This window comes from Pempheris klunzingeri, chromosome 20 (genome assembly GCF_042242105.1).
Source record: "Pempheris klunzingeri isolate RE-2024b chromosome 20, fPemKlu1.hap1, whole genome shotgun sequence".
In the NCBI taxonomy this organism is placed as follows: Eukaryota; Metazoa; Chordata; class Actinopteri; order Acropomatiformes; family Pempheridae; genus Pempheris; species Pempheris klunzingeri.
The window spans coordinates 8,286,697-8,307,786 of record NC_092031.1 but is presented as its reverse complement, the minus strand read 5'-3'; the positions used below and the strand labels follow the sequence as shown (position 1 = coordinate 8,307,786).

General features: G+C 40.2%; 1 protein-coding gene across 5 annotated transcripts in view; it reads right to left on the bottom strand.

Annotated features, from left to right (window-relative positions):
- Nucleotides 1–985: 985 nt before the first annotated feature.
- Nucleotides 986–21,090, bottom strand: part of pald1a (phosphatase domain containing paladin 1a) — a 50,233-nt gene continuing 30,128 nt past the window's right edge. For all 5 annotated transcript variants that reach the window (XM_070852149.1, XM_070852148.1, XM_070852146.1 and 2 more), the window contains 2 exons: nt 12,991–13,146; nt 986–3,170 (listed from right to left, as the gene is read on the bottom strand). In XM_070852149.1, the coding sequence (XP_070708250.1) occupies nt 3,021–3,170; nt 12,991–13,146 (306 nt within the window). In that variant the 3' untranslated portion in view covers nt 986–3,020. The remainder of the gene's footprint in view (nt 3,171–12,990; nt 13,147–21,090) is intronic.

The window sequence follows — 21,090 nt, the reverse complement described above, 5'->3', positions numbered from 1 at the left end:
AGGGGCCGCTATATCATCCAAGCATGGTCTTCATGTCCTGGGCTTATCTTGACCTGGAGTCAAGTTGGCCACATGCTGCAACTGAATAGCCCCTCTCCATATCCGAATGTTGTTTTAACCAATTTGTCTCTGTTGGTAGAGTTAAGAGAAATTTAGAGACAGACACTGTGCTCTATAAAAGTGTGTGTTTATGTTACTGTGCATTAATCTAATTTATCTCCCAGACGCCGCCAGCCCCCTAACAAAGAGGGATAACGCAGCTCATAAACTGAGATGATGTGGGAAGGAAACAAGTGTAACAAACTATAAAAGGAGCGTTTCAATCTGGACCACTTGGTTTCCATTTACAATAATCCAGGATAGGCCGTGGTGTGATAAAATCCTAACAACTTCCGTACTCCCAAAGATAAGCCTGCTATGCACTTACAAGATGGGAAGTGATCTGGGATATCAGCCTTTCAAAGCAGGCCAGCAAAGCCAAGTGAGCTTCACTGATGTGCCGGCTGGTGGCTTTTAATCCCCACACAGCCCTCCATTCTTGGGAGAGTGACCATATTTTTTTTTAATTAAGACCTTACCTGTCTACATCAAAAGGCAACTGAGATTAGTCTTTTGATCTGCCTAAGCTCTTTATTACTGTATATGGAATATGTTAAGATTTCAGCCCTACAATGAATCATCTGTTTTGTGTAAATGCATGCTGCTTGATGCTCATAACCTGTCCTGCCCCACGAGGTTGGCATTGACACAAGACAAAGAGGCCATCCGGATATACGAGTGGAGTCTTAGCGGTGCGTATCTAGAGCAAAAGATGATGCCGAGATAAGGAGGAAAAAGACAGGAAGCCGAGGAGGGAAGAGACAATTATTTGGCTCCGCCGCACAGCGTTGTTTTATTGAAATCCTCCCACACTTTTAAATCCAAATCCTGGCAAAGATGGATTAGTTTTATTTTTCTCCTTAGAGAAGCCAGTAATAAAATGATACCAAAAGCAGACACAGGCTGTTAAATCTATTTGAATTATTTATTTTAGCCCCCAAAAAAGACAATGAATGGCACATACAGTGAGTAAAGGGTAATGAATCTCTGTAAAGAGTGCCTGATTATAAAAAACTAAAATACAAACAAAAAAACATTAAATTATAGCTAAGCAAATAGGGTTATTACAACCTGCACATGTATGTTCTTGCCTTGTCCAGTGACATGAAGATGGGTTTGTAATGGATCCTTTCAAACATAAAAAAAAAAACTTCCATTTCAATATCAATCATCACAATAGTTATGAATCAATTATATACAATGCATGTGTTTTGATACATTGAAAGAAAAAAATAGTACTGAGAGGCATCTATAGGAAGGAGTTTAGTTTTTTTCTGGCTTATCTTTCTGGTTTTAAGGCAGGATTCACTGTATATTCACTGTATGACAATCAAACACAAAAATGACCTAACATGTAGGCACACTAAACAGTAATTGGCATGTACTGAACAAAAGCAAAGGTCTTACTGCTGTTTAGCAATTAGAAATTATTGTCTAGAATAGTGATTCATTCAGCTTTTGTCTCCTACCATTGATACCACCAACATGAGCTGAAGCTGTTAAAGGGTATATTTATCCTTCATCAATCTATACCAAGTTACACCAGGGATCTGCAGGCCTGGCTCTTTGCAACCATATATTTTACAGACGTATAATTTGATTTCTGCTGATGGACTGGTGATTGGTCACAGAAATTGTAACTGTTTACTGACGAAGTCTGTGAGAGCGGAGCTGATTAAAGGGAAACTACACTAATTCACATATCAAAGTCTGTTCACAGGTCTTGGGGAGTACTAGTAAATAAATGGAAAAAGTTGTACAAAACCTCTTGTGGCTCCAGAGGGAGCGGCAAAGCCTGATAAATTGCCTCAAGTGATGTCACTTGAGTCAGTTGGGGCTTAAGACTAAAAGTCTGAAAATGAGAGAAATCCAAGGGTGTGAAGTTAATAAGAAGTTGCTAGACCTTTGTACCCTGCTCCTCATCTCTGCTTGAGGCTTGCAAGACAACATTAGCTGTTACTAGCATAACTCAATCCTCTGACTGAACTTCATGGCTTTCGGGTTGCATTATGGGTAATGTAGGCACCAGGTTTTGACAAGGAAGAGGAATGATATCTCTGGTTCTTTACATCTCAACAAGGAAGTGAAGTGATGTTAACATTTCAATGGACTTATATTACATTATATTTTTAAGCAACTGCAAATACAAAAACGCATTTACAGTTTTTAAGTAAAATCAAATGAGCATAAAAAATCCTGACATGCTATACTGTTAGTACCTGTATCAACCCACGTGAATGAATGTAAAGGGACAGGTACAACAGATGGACACATAACTGCCGTTAAAAGTGTAGCAAAAGAAAGTCTGACACAGGAACATTTAAATAATAACAGTTTTCATATGTACACAAGTGAGCCCTCTCAAAAATGAAAACCTCAAGTTGAACAAATGCATGGCCACTGATGACAGCTGTGCTAGGAAGAAAAGGACAGGGCTCAAGAAAAATATCAGGTCTCACAACAGCAAACAGTCGTGACATACAACTAAAATTGTTGGCTGACAACACAGTGGAATTTGCTTCTCTCCTCCACAACAACATTTGTGTCTTGTTCCAACAGAAGTGTTAAAAGGTTGTCTCAGCTTCAAAAGTGAGGAATCAAAGAATAAAGTTGAAAAAAGCAACAAATATTAGTACATCGTAATTCTATGCTCTACCATTGATACAAAAAAAGGCAAAAAGGCACAAATATCAACTTCTAATATAGGAGCAACATTCTGCTAGGACTGAACATTGAAACCACCAACAAAATGTTAATATTGCCAGTGTGTAAAAAAGACAAAAGCAATAACACAAACAATAAGTGAAGTAAAGATATGCATAATACAGGGGTAAAATATAGAAGGCATAACAATGTTAATGTAAATGTCTTTTATTCTGAAAAGCACAGTACTGTTTTGGTGCGTTCACAGTGATCCTCGCTCAGATGAACTCCCCTCGGAAAGGAAGTGACCGAATGTTTTGCTGTTGCCAGCGGCAGCGCAGCCTGGCCAGCGGCGTGTCCCTCGGGTTTTCAAACTCGGAGAAGCCCAGCTGGTTGAGGATGTCATAAACTCCGGCTCTGGCAGCCACCTACCACAGAAAGACACAAAATGTTAATGGCAACCTAGCCCGCCAGGCTCCTTTTTTTTTTTGTCAGCCATGACCACACAAATGCTCTGACCGCCACTTTTAAAGCATGTTATCTGACGGTTTCCTGCATGTGCAGCTGTTACACTGGAACAATCGGTATCTGCTGTGGGTTTGGAAACAACAGGAAGTGGTAGAAGTATTCAGATCCTTCACATAAAGAAAAATCTCCACACCACAATGTAAAAATACTAAAAAGGTTTACTTAAAGGGGCACTCCACTGATTTTACACATCCACTGTAGTTTATTTGAGTGCTGCTCAGCCTGTGAAAAGGTTGGAATAATGATGAACATCTCAGGTTGGGCTTAAACCTTATAAGCATACGCATTACAAACTGGAGGAGTGGGGGTTTGAATGACATGGACATGAACCAGGCAGGGAGCGTCTAATGAAAGATGCTGTTGAGTTGCATTGTGGGAAATGTTCGATTCAGTGTTTTGGGGGCTCGACATATAATTGAGGCTGAAATTCAGGATATATGCGGCTCTGCTGTTTCAATTTTGATTATTCTTTCTTTAATCTAGCTCTTGTAAATCCCCAAATGTTATGGTAGGAAAATAATATTAGCAGGAGTGCCCCTTTAAAAAACTATTCTTAATGAAATACTGTAGTGTGTAGTACACGGAAGTATCAAAAGTACATGTACACATCATTAGGGCTGCAACTAAAAACTATTTTCATCACAGACTTATCAGTCTGGTAAATCAGTGTTGTTCTCACTCTACAATAATCATGAGCTGTTGAAGGGACGACACTAATGACGTCCATTAATCGCAGGGAGCCCAGTTCCTTGCATGGTTGCTACCATCAGTGTGTGAGTGACTGTGTGAATAACTGGATAAATGTGCAATATAAATCCATTCCATTTGCCTTTGAAGAATATTTATAAGAGTATTCTCTTGTGCTATGACCCACTTTTGAGTTTGTTGTAAACCATTTACTGCTAAAACATAGTGGACTAGAACTACAAATGAACATAGAATTGAAAACAACCATTTAACTATTGTACTCAAGTATAGTAACAGAGGTGGACCGTGGAAACAGTATATGTTGTCCAGTTTTTCCTCAGTCTGAGTCATTCCTGGATGAACAGAGAAACACATGCAAGGACTTGCTTTTAGAGAGTTCAGCGTTCATGTTAAGCGGCAGGTCGTGGTGACTCATGGTCTGCCGTGGCTGAACACCAAAGGGACTCATGGGAAGCACCATGGACAACCAGAAACATCTGCCCATAAAGCCAAACAATACAAACAAATACAAACAAGCCCAGCAGACACCAACTTCCCTGCAAAAACTTTTAAGATTGAATACCTCATTAGAAGTGCCACAGCTTGCCCAGTTTACTCTGCAGGAGAAGCTCCAGGAAACTGTGCTGGACTGTGACGTTCAGCCACAACATCTGATATAAGTTGTTTCTTAAAGCTTACACTCTCAGCTTGGAATCGATACAGGATACAGCTGAACCGCCAGCTGTTAGCAAGTCGTTCAAGGGACACGGCCTAAAACGCTGGAGTGGAGAGGAATGTGCAGGGGGAATGAGGTTTGAACAACCGGGTGAATAAGGGCACCATTTGTGGAGGCATACTTTTAAACTGTACAAAACTGGGGAATATGACTGCGGTTATGTTCTTGAGGCGGTGAGGTAATCCTGTACGAAATGCTGCTGGGCTTCTTTTAAAAAATGCACTGTCAGATTGAATACCGTGGAGGACATAATGGAACAATGAAGAGGAATAATAGTATCAAGATTTCCTTTCACTAACAATGATTATAGCTTCGCTGGCCAGCTTTGTGCAGAAATAAACACAGGGCACCGCAAAGTGTGGTCTTGATTACCTACTTGCTGACCATGCAAAATCAAACTTTACAATAGATATCATGTAACGCTAAAACCTTTGCTTTGTAGAGTTGACACTGGTTCAAGCTTAAAAAACCTTTCCTCGATCCTGGGAGCTGTCTCATTATCAACAAATGATCATGCGGCTTGGGCTGTGACGATAACCCCATTACTGCAGTCATGTGATGCCTACCGCAGGGTTGAACTCAACACCGTATTTGTATTACATTCTTTTTGCTGGTGAAAGGTAGAGGAATGCATATACAGAATTGCATATGGTGTGTGCTATGAAATATCAACACAATAATCACTGTTATCATCACGGACTTCTTCCACCCTCCTGTAGCCAGGATTTAGGTCTTTGCTAAAGAGCAACTTAATGTAAAATGAATATAAAAAACACTATGCTGAAGGGCTTCAGGAGGAACAAACCTTCTCTCACGCTTACAACTTTCATTCCTACGCATAATGTGTGGCATAATACAGTGCGTAGGAACACAATAGTTCTATGAATGAGAAAATGTAGTGCCAAAGGAAAGGGCTGTTCAAAAAAATTCAGTATCAGTTTAAGTGTATGTTAAATTACCTATAATACCTTGGAGGCTAAAATACATTTTGCTCACATCTGCAGCACTAACGTTAAATTGCTTTGCTTCTGTGCCGGTGCTACTATCTGCTGTTTTTCCGAATTGAGGGCATTAAGGGACTCCTTTTTTGTGTGTCTGATTATCAACAGCTTTGGTGCATAATTTTTGCAACTGCAAAATTAGACTGTATAGTCCAATAAAAAAGCCTAACAATTATTACTTTTTTTTTTTCGAGGAGGGCATTAGTGATAAACTGCTAAACTTTGAGGATGCTTTTTCACCACAGGAGGACAAAATGTGTACCGTCACAGTTCTACATGCAGCTTCTATTGTCCTGTCTTAGGTCTGCGTTTTATAGAAAATACATGCACTGATGGACCTTTCAGTTCAACCATGTGTGTGTTTGAAGCTTTCCTGGATGGCTGCCAGGCTGACTGCTGTATGAGCACTTTGGTGGGAACAAATGAGTGGGTGCAGCGGAACAATTAGTCAATGGATGGGACTCCCAGGAGAAACTCTGGATTTGTGCTGTTAACCAGGGTACTTAACCTGACTCATGTACTCCACAGCCCAGCTGTCTAAATAGGCAATGATTGAATGTGAAACAGTGAAAATTCGTGTTAGAGGCCCATCTGCTCGTGGTGAAATCAAGGGTTTCGAAATTTCACAGAAGAGGATGTTGGGGGTGCTAAATTGGAGGATCAAGAATGACTGCATGCAATCTGCGTGAGTAAGAGCTGAGAGTTTTTACATTTTATTGTCTTCTTTACTCTCACACTATGAAAAAACAATATTCCACCAAAATCTATCTTGTGTTTATCAGATACTGATTCCGTCCGAAAACTTTGCTCTTTCACACAGGACGCCAGCAGAAGTCAGGTAGGATTAACAGCGCTTACAATGGAATGGATTTCAATGCTCACATGGTGAAAAACGGCATCAGAACTTCCAAAGAAACTTCCCACACCACTCCTGCAACAACACCCACTTCTCCTTAATCTCCTTCTGTTATCACTTCTTAGTGAATTTCATTTTTTTTCACAGCAACAACCACCAACCACACATACTTGAAGCTTTTTCTTTGCAGATGAGGCATTCCAGTGTGGGATACTCAGCCTCCGCTCTCCATAAAATAAGACTATGAGTCTACAGCCATGCTTGGCAGCTCTGTGAGGCTGTATTTAGGTACTGGTGCTTTGAGCTGAATGCCAATGTCAGCATGCTAACATTCTCACAACGACAATGATAACATGCAGATTTTTACCAGGGATAATGTTTACTAGGTTCACCGTCTTAGCTAAGCATGCTGACATTTGCATGCATGTCATTTGTTCTGGCCCTAACAACCAGCTAATAGCTATCATGTTAGCAATCATCACATCTATATTTTACCTAACAAACTTTAATAAGAGTGATTTTAATGTTAATTGGCTATTTCTTCTTCATTTAATTCTTGAATTCTTCAAGTTCTCATGGCTCCCCAGTGTAGTGCTGTGGTGGAAATGGTCGCTAAATATAAATGCGTGAGATGTGGACAAGCATTATAAATCTTTATATCTGTATGCTGTAAACAACAAATCAGAGCAGATCTGATCTATGGGGGTAGATCTTTGAGAGCACACCAATGCATCTTGCCCCCTTTGTTGCACACCTATTTGCAAAAAATGTTGGTGTGTGGTGACAAGATTTCTGGGTGACACTTAGCAGAGCTGTCAGAGAGATGTTTTTCATGCTGCATTGAAGAAATCATAAACGCCAATACTCATTAGGCGGGAGGGAGGAGCAGGGTAGCAAGGAGGCGCTGGTCTTTCCCACAGTCGGCTATCTCAAAGGCTGTACATACCAGGCCTGTGCAGGCGGACAGGGAGGCCTCTGTGCCACACATCAAAACAGCTGGAGTGACTGATAGGGTACCTCTCCTGCAGGCATCCATGGTATGCACTGTACACAAGTCCTGCCATTGTGTAAAGGGCCATGTTTTGGATTAGCAAACATGGATTTCAATTCCAATAACTCCTCTGATGTTTCTGCTCTGATCTCACTACATGGACTAATGACACTAAGAACAATATTTCTCCAGTGTGCACATAATGGCAGTGAACACCATTAGTTCAAACACAATATACTTAACGTATATGTGTGTGTGTATATATATATATATATATATATATATATATATATATATATATATATATATATATATATATATATATATATATATATATATATATATATATATATATGTATTTTTTTATGCGACTGAAGTCTCCATATCAGCTGACAGAGGCTGTCCTGCACGACTGGAACACTGTGCTCCTGTTTTCAGCTACTGTTCAGATCAAAATAGTCCATAGACACACATGCACGCACACATCCACGCATACTAGTGCACCTAGTACAGGATGCAGGACAGAATGTAATGCTCAGATCTGGCAGGTTGTATAACCATGGCTCCAAATGCATGACCAGGGATGGACGATGACCCCCAACTGCTGCCTCTGGCATCACAGTTTGTCATTAATGATCCTGCCACGGTCACTGATGATAGGCTAATGATTGTGCCCTCAGGTTGATTGGGTCAGATTGGTTGGGCTGCTGCCAGTTTCTGCTGCAACCGGGCGAGTGAACACATTACAATACTGATGGTGGTGGGGGCAAATTCTATTATATGTCACAAGACTTTCCTGCACTATATTTGCATTTGACTATTACTTTTAGAGATTGCTCCCTTTAATTAAATGTTCCTTAAACAGCAAGTTGGTCGTGGAAAAGGTGCTTAAAAGTCTGAACGGTTTTAGCAGGAACATTCAGCGAGTTTTAATTCTATTGTACTAATAATTTAGCGAGACTGTCGGCAGTTGAAACTGAAATCAGCAGACAGTAGTTTCACTTTTAGAAAAAAGTGGGGATGGTTTGTGTGAGATCCACATCCCTGCATTCTCACACAATAAAGAGAGCACACCACATGATCAATGAAGACAGAGTGAGGAGACAAGACATTTGGATACTTGAATGTCTACATGCGTTCCTTTCACAGCTCTCAATGTTCTTCCTGCGAGTCTCTCATGGGCTCATCAATCAGAATAAAGCTCTCTTTAAGACGACACCTAATTCTAAACCTACTGTCAAAGGGCGGTTTCCACAGCAACCTCACTGGGCCTGACTGGTATAAGTCAATTGCTACGGTTTGTGGGTACAATGCATCTGCTGGACATTTTGGCCCAAAGAAGAAATTCAATTTATCTTAATGGTATGTTTGGAAGCATTTTGCACTCAACAGTTCTGTGTTGCATTTGCACTGCACTTCCCAGAGATCTCCTGTCAATCAGTGTCTAGACCTGCCGTGACTGGTCTGTGAAGACGAGCTGCTCTTGCTGCTTCAGAAAATGAAAATAAATTTAAAGATTCTATTGAAAACACAAAGGAGAAAAGAAATTAATGCAGGACCTTCCCTGTACAAAGTTGATTTTACACTTGCTCTGACACTGTGACCATGTTCAGAGCAGATATGAAGCATAAAAATGTAAGCGGCGGAGAGAAAGTTACCAAGAAAAAGTGAAAATTAAGAAATTATTGATGGTTTGTGTGCTACAAGTTCAGATATCTTTCACTGCAAATTGTTATAAAAAGCTTTAAAAAACTGAAATAAAGTTAGAGTAAATTATGCTGTTAGATGACCAGTCACTGAGGAAACTGGATTTTAAGTAGCAGCTCAGTCCAAAGTGAGCTACTGTGAATTTGATGAGTTCACAGGAGTTTCAGCCCACAGTGGCCGAGCACCCCCAGCAGGTTTCCAGCACATTAACACTGCACTCTGTGGCCGATGACAGAGATGTGATCATCTGAAGTGTCATCAGCTACAGTATGTGGCCTGGGCAAACTGTGCTATAGTCAGCAGACTAGTTAGATGTTAATTAAACTTCAGTCAGTAGTTTAATTAAAGTGAGTAGAGACTTTAGGGCTTGTCACACATCTCCAGCTCCATGCTCAAGTCTCCACAACCAAACTCTCTCAAACTCTGCTGGCCACGGAGAACTTTTTGTCTGGTGTTTACTGTAATTACTGTAATTTACTGTACTGCGGCTGTTACTCACCTCAGTGGCAGAGAGAACAAAACAAACTTAAAACTGCCAGCATGATAACCTGCTGACTTGATGAATTCAATACAATTCCATGGCACTAATTCCATCAGTACAACAAGAGTCATGTCAGGCATCCCAAGTGAAAAGGGCTCATTTGATATATTGTGGTGCCACCTGAATCGCTCTCTGTGCAGCTGATGGATGACTGTAATATACTGGCCTGGTTTCCCTCCAGACTTTCCCAGTGACCAGGGAGGTGAGAGCAGACAGCACAGCACACAGCAAACAGCACTAAAGGGACACGCTGGGTCATTTTTGTCATTCCACCACAGACATGGCCCAGAGAGTTACAGGATATGCAGGAGAATTGCCAGAAAATTGTGAGTTGAAAGTGTATCATAAGACATGTGTATACAATATATATATATAGACACACACACACACACACACTCACACTCACACACAGCTATCAGCTATTATGGTCATTTAGGCTTAGAAATGCATTAGAACTGCAGGAGAACTTGCCAGTCAAATGTGGTGAACTATGACTGTACAAACTGTTCAAAAAGTGTAGTAGTGTAGTACTTTGTGTTAATCAGAGGACAAGCTTTAGTGTGTGGGGTTAGGATTTTCAGCAGTTGCAGTTGGCCACACACTGAGTGGATGACTCATGTTTGAAAAGGCAGAAAAAGCACAATTTAGCACTTGAAATAGTTTTAGTAGATCTCAACTAAAATCACTTCCATGTAAATTACTTTAGTGAGCTGCTTTCAAGTGGTGGCTGAGTAATAGCCAAAACTTTTCCCTTTCCTTCACAGTGTACCATTAAGTTCCAAAAAAGTGTAGGTGAAATTGTTCCCTCGTTAAAAAGCAATTTCTGGAAGACGGTCAAGAGTATAATTTGTATACAATTTGTATTAACACCAGACTAAATACCGTCTTACACATATAAAGAAATGTTAACAGCAACATTTACAGTCAAATTTTCAACTGACAATGTGAAGAATCTCACTGCTTTTTACACCACTGTACACGACCTGCTCTGTGCCAAATGGCAGACAGACAAGTGGAGCTACTAGCTGGGGAACTTAGTTGAGCATTCAGCAGCTAAACAGCCAGAAATTTCCCTAAGGAGTAGGTAGAGACCAAAAACAGAGCTAAAAGAAAGTGAATATTGGACTTAGATTCATCAGGTGTCCACAAACACCACGCCAAATGAATGATAATTGGGCTTCATAAATGCTGGATGTGTAAATAAGCAACTGTTAACTGATAAGTTTGATATGTCGGAGCGCCTTGGTAGCCGAGTAATTACAGCACGTGCTACATGACCGCATGGTTGCAAACGTCGCCGGTTCGATTTCAGGAAGCAACCTTTGTTTCAAGTTATACCGCCGTCTCTCTCTCTCTCCCCTGTTTCGTTTCTACCTTCACTGTCTATGTCCAAGAAAGCCAAAAACAAATACTCCAAAAACAAATAAGTCGATATGTCATTGTTTTTGAGCGAAATATCAATTTTCGAAAAAAATACCTTTACTGACTTACTTACTGACTGAATCACACCACTATGTGGAAGACTGTATCCTGGCAATGACGTTTTAATATTTCGTTATAATGTTATGTATGTTTTCTGCTGCCCGATTTACAGCAAAGCGTTCCTTTTCCTCGTGTGCACGCCTGTATTTTCTCATGGCATAACTGGGCCATTAGAGTCACTCTGATGCACCACATATATTTGCTATTCATAACAGGAAGAATCTGCCCCGATTGACTGCGCATATTTCTGTGACAATTGTTTTCACAGCTTTTGTTCCAGTCTATTTTGGAATTCCGCGTTTTTTTCTTTGAGTTTATTCCACCTCAATAAAGACAAAGAAGGATTCAATGATTTTCAAACATTCCAGGCTCTTAGCCGTGTCTCTCTAGGCCGTCTGCTTGCAAATAAGAATAGAAAATGGCTGCAAAGTTTCAGACTGAGGTCCAAGTGATCATCGAGGCTTGTTTGTTTGCTATTAGCATAAGTTTTAGACACTCCATTCTGACACGTTGAGGCTACAAACATAAAGCTTTCAACATTCAGCCTAAAGGAAAAAACATAGTTAAATTGCTGCAGATGCTTGCCATGTGGTGGAAATATGCTACTTCTATAAAAATCAGATCAGATTTAAGAGGTTTTGCTGAGCCTCAGTGCTAAAGCTGGGATAAAAACAAGACAGCTAACACCTTTTAACTGAAACCAAATGCAAAAAAAATGAAATTTGAATGATATAATGCAGATTTATTATTTATTTACATTTAAAATCTGCTCTGTGCGCTGCAGCTTTGACTGATCACACTGAATTTGTTTTGTCAACCCTCCAAACTGCTTGTTTTTTTTACCACCATGTGATTTCAACATTTTGCAACATACATTTTAATTGCAGTGTGTGTGTGTGTGTGTGTGTGTGTGTTGGTGTGTGCGTGTTGGGTACCACTTACAGACTACTCATTTGTTTGGAATGCACATAAATTCTCGGCTTTACTGTAGGGGAGCAGCTGGCCAAACGATTAATGTACCAACAAAAACACAGAGTCGAGACATTATGAAGTTCAGTGTGTGAAGAACCAGACCACAATAGAACCAGAACCAGCTTGTAAATTCCTGGACGCAAAACCAAATGAAACTCTGGTAACCGGAGTGTGAAAAAAAAAAAAAAAAGAAAAAGAATATAGTCTCCGATCTCCTGTTTATGTTTTTCTTCTGCCAAGCTATTGACACATAGCATTGTGGGAAACTAAAGACTTGCTCCCTCGCCACGATTTTAACAACAATGCAATAACCAGCAAAAACTTACATGTATGGAGAGGCAATTGACAAAGTGCAAATTAGTCTCAAAGGCCACTAGCATAGGGCCCGAAGGCAACCTAAGACTTATTTAATACAGCTAATATTTGATGTGCAGATGGCTCAGGTTGCGCAGGTTTTTTAATATTTAGGACAATTCAGCTTAAAGCTCATGACATTGACTGACTTGACATTTCCAACTCTGGATTTGGAATGAGTCTACAGCCATGGAACAAGCCAATTAATTCAGTGGCGTAATATAAAACAAGCATTTGTTCTTGTGGTTGAGTCTAACTTCATCATATTACCTGTCATTGCCATCTGTATTTTATCTGCATCAAGGAAATCAAGTGAAAATACTATATATAAAATGCATATGTATATGAATATCACAGTGAGACAGAGAAGAGTAGAAAACAATAGAAGTGTACCTGTTCCATCCAGAGAGCGAAGGAGCGCTGCCACGAGTTTTTTTTCTCTAGATGCAGGTATGTGTTGAAGAGGATGAGGTAAATGTAGCGCTCCAGGCACTGCAGGCTCCTCAGCAGCAGTTGCTGACATTCCTTCTCCGTCTTACCACTTTTGATCTGAGAAAGAAGGTAAACAAAGCTACTCTGGCATCAAAGGGCATAACAAACAGGCAGTTTATCAGTAGCGTACATGTTTTTTTTTTTACATTAACTGTGTTGAGTATCAAAAGCTGGGCAGGATGTCTCTCCTGTACTGTAGCTAGTTCAGTGTCACTAATTGCCTCCTATATGTGTTTGGCAATGTGGGTCTTCCTTGACATTTAAAATGCTTTGATGGAGGAACAGAGTTTGAAGGTGTATTACATGCGCTTGTGTTTAATATCTTGTCACTTGTTTTTGAAGTTGAAAGCACTCAGAGAACACAGATTTTCACCAAGGATGCCCGATATATTGAACTCAATCAAAAGTTATCTGGAATAATGGAAACTGTTTTGAACATTTTAACAGCGTTAAAAAAAGATGACTGTGGGCAACCAAGAGTGGCAGGAGCCAAAGCTGTTCCATTGCATTTAAGAGCAAAAAAGAAATTGATAAAGCGCACCCACGCAGTTTATATCTTCTTGTGTGACCCAACGAATCACTCTAGTTTTTCATATTACTCTTATTACTGAAACCAGCTGTGTTTTCAGCTTATATAACATCCTCATTCCTGCACTGCATTTCACCTATAGCCCCTCAACACCCCCACCACTCGTGCATACATGGACACTATTTCCGCTCAGCGCCAACATAATATTGTTTATCTTAGTCTCCCTCAGGCCACCAGCCCCACCAACAGAGGGTCTCTGTCCTCTAAAGTGCAGGCACAGTAGCAAACACAAATTATCAGTCACCCATCAACAGCTTTGATTTATCTATTACAATACACAAAAAAACAAAAGACAGAAACTATTAACTAAGTCACATCAATACGCTCTTTCCTCCAATCACGTTAGGAAAAAAAATATTAAAAAGCAACGGCCACAGTAATTTAGTGATAACCTTGGTGGTTATACGCTCCCAAAAACTCATATTTCAGTCTGATGATAAAGTTGCAGGGTGTTGCTTTTTCAATGCACCTGACTCAATGGGATTTCATAAAAACATTTATGAAACAAGAAATATAATGAAACTCAGTGAGTAAAAACAAGATGGATTGGAAGTACACAATAAAAAAAAAAACGAATATCTAATCATTTCAATTTAAATCTGTGTCAGTTTTGGTAAACTTTCAGACATGAATGCACACTGCACACCAATAATCCTCCGCCTTAACAGTGCTGACCTTTGAGGGAATGGAGACTACTTTTAACCCACTCTTGTCTGTTGGAGTCTGAAATGCTCCACAACAGAATGATTTTAAGAGTTGAAGAGGCAGCCAGTGGTATAAATATATCTTTTCATTTAACCATGTGTCCCGTTAGCAACCAAATTACCGAGCAAGCTAAGAGAAAGCTAGTTTGGATGAACCGTCTTGAAAGTAGTCATTATGTCGCCAAGCCTCTAGTGTCGCTTATTTCACAACAAACAAAATCACATACACACTTACACGTAGAGCTTATACAGTTTTTACGGATGATGTGCAGATAAACACTTCCTTATTTACATATCCAATGATACAAAGCAACATTACTATTCATAAGAGTTGTGCTTCTGTCCACGTATTGAAAGTAAGTGTAATATTCCCTCTCCTTTTAGCTCTGATTTGAGCTATGTGCCAACTATGACAGCTATGTGCTAAACGTGATTCAGTATTAACGATAAAAACATTTAGCTAAATACAGGGTTACATGTGGCAATACAGAAGAATTATTACTTAAATAATTATAAAATAATAATAAAACTCTATTATTGTATGTGCATGTGTGTGTTCGGTGTCTTGCTCTAGGGAGGAGGTGAACCGTCACCTCTCCAGCAACCAATGCTTTGCACTTTGGTGTATGCTGGACTTGAATCGGCGACCTTCTGGTTCCCAAGCCGAGTCCCCACAGACTGAGCACTCAAATAGAAGTGTAGGAAAATATAAACTTCAACAGTAACACTTGTTGACAACACATTATGTTGTGATGAATTACATCCATCCTGCTCATTTACTCGTGCTCTTACCTCGTGTCTAAAGAAATTCAAGTTGTGCGTCATATACTTGATATAGATAAAAAAAAATGAATTACTGGCTCCACAGGCTGACCATCCACTCATTATTTTCTTTCATCTCCTCTCCTCTTTTATTTTCGAACAAACATGGTGGAAGATTGCAGTTCTGATATTTAGGAGTTCAGTTGGTAAACCATCTACCAAAACTGACACTCATCGTACAATTTCACCCACAGTGCACCCTGGTATTTACTGCCTGTGCTTACAAATACCCTTTATCTCCACTGTTCTATCAATCAGCACTATATTTACATGGTTCTTCTGGGGTAATTACTGAATAATCTAAAATTACAAGGGAAGCCCTATGGTTAGAAACACTAGAAAAGTGCAATTATCTTCAGTGTGCTATCATCCTATGATTCACTTAAAATGAAAAAAGAGGCAAGAATAAAGTACTCTCACACAACTAGTTCACTGTCTGCAGGAGAGAGAGATCTTAAAAAATCCATATAAAATGTCACTTCAAATAAATATTAGATGCATAAATGAAAAATGTCCAAGTTTGTACCTCATATACTGTTTGTAAAGACCTTTATATACATTCTATGATGCAGCCTAGCAAAGCAGTAACAGTACGGCAGCTCTGCAACAGCACTATGACATGGCACTGCACACAAAGTAAGGTTGGTAATTGGTTGCTCTCAATTACAGGCTGTGATCAGCACTGAGGTGCATGCAGACGGGCTTTCATCAGTGTGTGGAGTGTTGAGATGTTTTCCCTTCTTTTCCCCTACTTCTTTTTTTTTTTTCTTTTCCTCTGATTGCTTAGAGCTGTGAGCACTTCCAGGCATCAAGTGAAAAGGTCTGCCATCCAGCTGTGTGTTTGTGTGGCGGGGTGCGATGTGCATGCTGGACTGCATATCGTGTCAATTGGGCTTAAGAGAGAGTAACAAGCAGGGACGAAGTATAGCATAATAGCAGTTCTTCAGACACTCTGGCAAACACAGAATCTTGTTATGATGCACACAACAACCTACTGTCACAGTCTGTGTTTCTGATGGATAAAATAGGCTTAAAATGTTATCGGCTCACAATTTGCACCATAAAAGGGTAGTATACGACACTGAGGGGGCTACACAAAGAATAATAAAAGTTTACCAAGTGGGTGGGCTAGCACTCAGGGTGATTTGAAATGTGCACAGTGCACCATAATACGATCATTCCAGGGTTGAATGACGCAACAGAGAGCGAGGGGGAATGAGCAGGGTTTCCTGTCCATTCCCAAACAGCCGTGGTTGGATCCTAGTTTTCCAAGCATCTGCAGCAGAGCAGAGGAGAAACTACACCTAGGCAAACAATGGATGTGCTGTCTGTTGTCTATCAACTCTCCCAAGACACAGAGGAAGAAAGAAAGCATACACACATGCCACTTTGTCTAATCTCTCTCGGTTAACATCGACCACTGTGGCAGAGCAGGTGAGCGATGGTGGACCTGTTCACCCTGTGCGCCCTGCTACCCCTGGGGGCTTTCAGCATTTTCATCTCTTAGACTGAAGGTTCACAGTGGAAAGCCTAGCAGCTACCTGTGCACAAACCACGGCCAAATATCGAGCTCGTAACACACACACACACACACACACACACATACACACACGCAGTCAGATCAGTTTGCAAAGATTACATAATTCACACCTCTACAATCTACAGGGGCCCTAATTCTGTGCCTGCCTGCCATCTGTGTATCGACTGAGCTGTATGTGTGGTTGAGCAGCCTCTCCTGCAGAAATTCCTTCAGAAAACAATGTTGGGAAAAATGTGGTGAAGACACAGAGTTTATTTCTTCCATTCCATGTAAAATCCCCTTGAAAGTTTGAAACCTTTTCAGCATTTTGTTTTGACAAGCTAAAAAAAAAAAAAGTCTAGAGAATAAATGAAAATCTTTTCATAATCTTTTTTTTAAAGATGGAGAAGAATTTTTTCTGCTGAGCTGGCAAAACAGAAGAGAGGGGAAAAAGCAGCATCCTCTCATCTCGCCTGGCCTTTCAGAACAAAAGGATGAGATGTCTGGTCAGTCCTCACTTGTTATCAAAGATAAAAGCCATAATTCAGCCAACCGCAGAGGTGTGATGATGAAGGTCCTCAGCTCTGCTCGGCCCTGAGTGAGACGAGAGGCAGGCCAAACACAGAACACATATAATTGTTGAGAAAATACAGGAATGCTGGATGGCTGAGCAGAACTCTAAGCGAGGAAAGGTGGAAGCATGTTATCACTGCACAAATGCAAACGAGAGAGCTGGAAAAACGTTAACTATCCCTCCATAATACAAGCACTTCAGATTGGAAATGTTTTATTGGTTTATATAGTTTATTTCAGCCAGAGATGCTCACATCTCTGAAGTGTGAAATTCACTCGTCAAAGTATATAAAAGAATAGTGCTACGTTTCAGGAAATACACATAATTAGGTTCTTACTCGCGGTTCTATGAGAAGATGGATACCACTAATATCAATCTGTTCAATAAAAAAGCTGGCTAGCTTAGCTTGGCAAAAAGGTGAAAAGCAGTAGGAAGCAACTCGCCTGGATCCGTCTAAAAGGTAAAAAATATGTCTATGAACCTCTGAAGCTCAATATTTAACAGACTACATCTCCAGCTGTTTCCCCCTGCTAACAGTCTTTATGCTAAGCTAAGCTAATTGCCTTCTGTCTCTAGCTTCATACAAAGTGCCCAGATATTAGTTGCCAGTTTTCGGCAAGAAAGCTTATGAGTGTATTTCCTTAGTATACAAAAAAATCTTGCAAACTGGAATTCAATATGCTGCATGACACTGAACACTTTGGCAAATCTACATGTGGCTGCTGGGGAGAAGACACTTTGTTTCTAAAATGCAATGCAGCCACATGCAGTTAAGATTTGGGATGATCTGCCTAGTTTGAGAGCCATGTTCAAGTTTTCAATTTGTTTGAGTGATAGAGATTCTTAAATTTCAAAACTGGGTTTAGTTGTTCATGAAAAGAATCCCAGAACTATACAGTGCATATTTTTTGTGAGTCACACCAATGTGGAACTAATCAGGCTTGTATAAAAGGGCTGATTTGAACTACATTAGATTTAAGCTCGAGTCTTTTTCCCTGGTAAACTTGCTTCAGGTAATCAAAAACTTAGTTCCAATGTAAAAATCTATTTCCATTCAACCTAAACTGATTTTAGAGGGAACAAAATATTTTGCAGAAAGAAAATAAATGCAGTTGGTATCTGTTTGTGTGCGATTTAAAACTGCTCCGGGCAACTGTTTCTACTATCTCTGCCTAATTCAAACACGTCAGACGAGGTTCAGACAAAAGTTCGCAATAACCCCCGGATAAGCGTCACAGCCTGCAGCTTGCAGGTGTAGGTGTATTAAAGATAAACACCACCCACTTATGAGACATACCGCCTAACCCGTGCCCATGTCTTGTGTAAACAGGGTTACTGTGTTTCACAAGGTTCCAGATGTTCTAGATGTAAAAAGGTTAACAGGTCAATGTGAAAATCTCATCCTGTTGTCCTGACTGCATACAACCAAAGACCAGGTGACGATGATGAGTGCTCATAATTTACACAATCACGTTTATCTACAGCCTGAACTCACCATGGGGATGTGAACCCCGACCCCTCTCCGTCCACACACACACTAACAAGGATTTCAGTCAATCGCTAGTTAGCAACTGCTACTATTTTATCAATGCACTGGCATTTTGCTCACCAGTGTGTTTGAGGGCGCTCGCAATTCATGTCAAGCTCTGCCACTGAATCTCTCAGATGTGTGGAACAAGCAATGACAGCACTGACATCTCATAGGCCTCTCACACCAAAAAGGCAGTGACAAGGTACATCAGATATGTATGTATGTAAAATACATTTAATATGATCTGGACGCCCCAGACTGGAGGATTAGGAAAGCAACTATTGGGTATGTCAGCTGCTTTTTTCCCCCTGACATTTGTCTGGAATGCCTCAATCAGCTGTTATTATCATACAGTGAGTGCCCAGTTACAGCCCTGTACACACCAAGCCCGCTCATCTATCATCTTCTGCGGCACTGCTATTGGGATGGCCCACTGCTCGTAGTTTTTGTGGGGTGTCGGGCACTAATCTACTCTTACTGACAACCATTGAGCCAGCTGAGCGTGTTGAATGAGCAGCTGAGGCAGTCACTAAGAGAGAGCTCTCCAATTAGAAGTTCATTCAGCTGATTCAGTACATGAAGACGTCAACTGGTGTGAAAACAAAAAAGCTAGTTTGTTGTCTTTACTCACAGCTGGGGTTTCTTGTTTTTGGTTTCTGGATGACAGATTACTGCCAACTCAAGAAACTACATTTTAAAACTACAATTTGCATGTTAACAAGAGATGTTCAGCCATTTCTTGGTTTATTGTCAACTATATCTAAGCTTGGGAAGATTTCTAAGCTGTGGGTGGACATTTGTTAATGTAAATTCATGGTCATGGGGATATTTTATGGCAGGAAACAAAATTTTTTTAGTGTCTGAGGACATGAAATGTCAATGAAAATAATTTTAAGAGGATCTTGATATCCTAATGTAAATATTTATAAAAGCGAAAATATTGAGCCTTAAAACCAAATGTCTCTCTGGTATCTCTATAAACTATATGTTTTTTGTAATTCTAGTCATTTAAATTTACCATACTGATATTATTCAAAAATAAAATTTAGTATATCTCATCTATAAAAAAAAAAGTAGCATAGGGCTATTTGGGGGAGCGCTACAGTTTAATCCCAGGATCACAGCAGACAAGTGTTGGAGGCTGACCGTTCTGTGGGCTCATATGGGAGAGAACTGAAGTGAGAAGGGCACATTATGAGGAGGTCCGTCTGCTTGACATATGGTGCCAATTACCAGCTGATGGGGTTGCTGAGGTAAAAAGGCCAATCCATATTGGCCTTCCCACCCAGGTCTGCACAAGCAGCCATTCATCAGATCCTGCAAGAACACCTCCCACCCAAATCCTAAACCAAACCCCAACCTGTCTAGAGTGGACAGGCAGCCTACACATGGCTCTTTGACTCAATGTACAGACAACTCAAAGTCAAGTATACATGCTGATTTTCAGGCAGGTTCATTAAGTGGATCCAAACCAGGGCCCAACTGCAAGTTATGGAACTATTTTCTATCTAGGCTGACTTTTTGTTGCTAAAGCTAACAGATGTTATATTTATAACTTGAATGATAATGGGACAGTGTGCAAGATATTTAAATTAAAGAATGCTTAAAAATAACACTGCACCATTTTTTCCTCTGCCAGTCTGTACATCAGTATGCATGTGCACATAAGACTTGCAATGAATCTCACTCATCTTCACTAAGATGCATTACTCTGGCCTTTCCAAAAGGTTAAAGATGTTTATATATATATATATATATATATTTTTTTTTTTGTGTTCAAAATTACTGCTCGATCATTTTGGAATTGGTACAGTAGATCACTTCAGCCAGCAGGCGCAAACAGCTGGTGGACAGTGGTTGCAATGTAATCCTTTGGGGCAAATACGTTCCACTAAAAATGCTTTTTACCTTGACAGGCTCAGATTGTTTCTTGTCTGTCAACAAAATAGAAAGGATCCTTACAGAGATGGACCTAAGGTCCTTTTTGTTTCACCGAAAACAGCCGTAGCATCGCTCTCTTCAAAGCCATTCCATGACTTCACTAGCAAAACGTCGCAAAACCTCGTGTTGCTGGTCTACCACTGCCACAGTCAGCTAGCTTGTGTTATTGTGCATAACAGAAATTGTGTGCTGGATCCTAAGTAACTCTATAAAACACCAAAGTAACACACTCAACAGCGGGGCCGACATGAAAAATGTAATTTTACTCTACATTTCTTCAAACATATTGGCCAATGTTTGTGTTGCAATACCCTGCTGAGG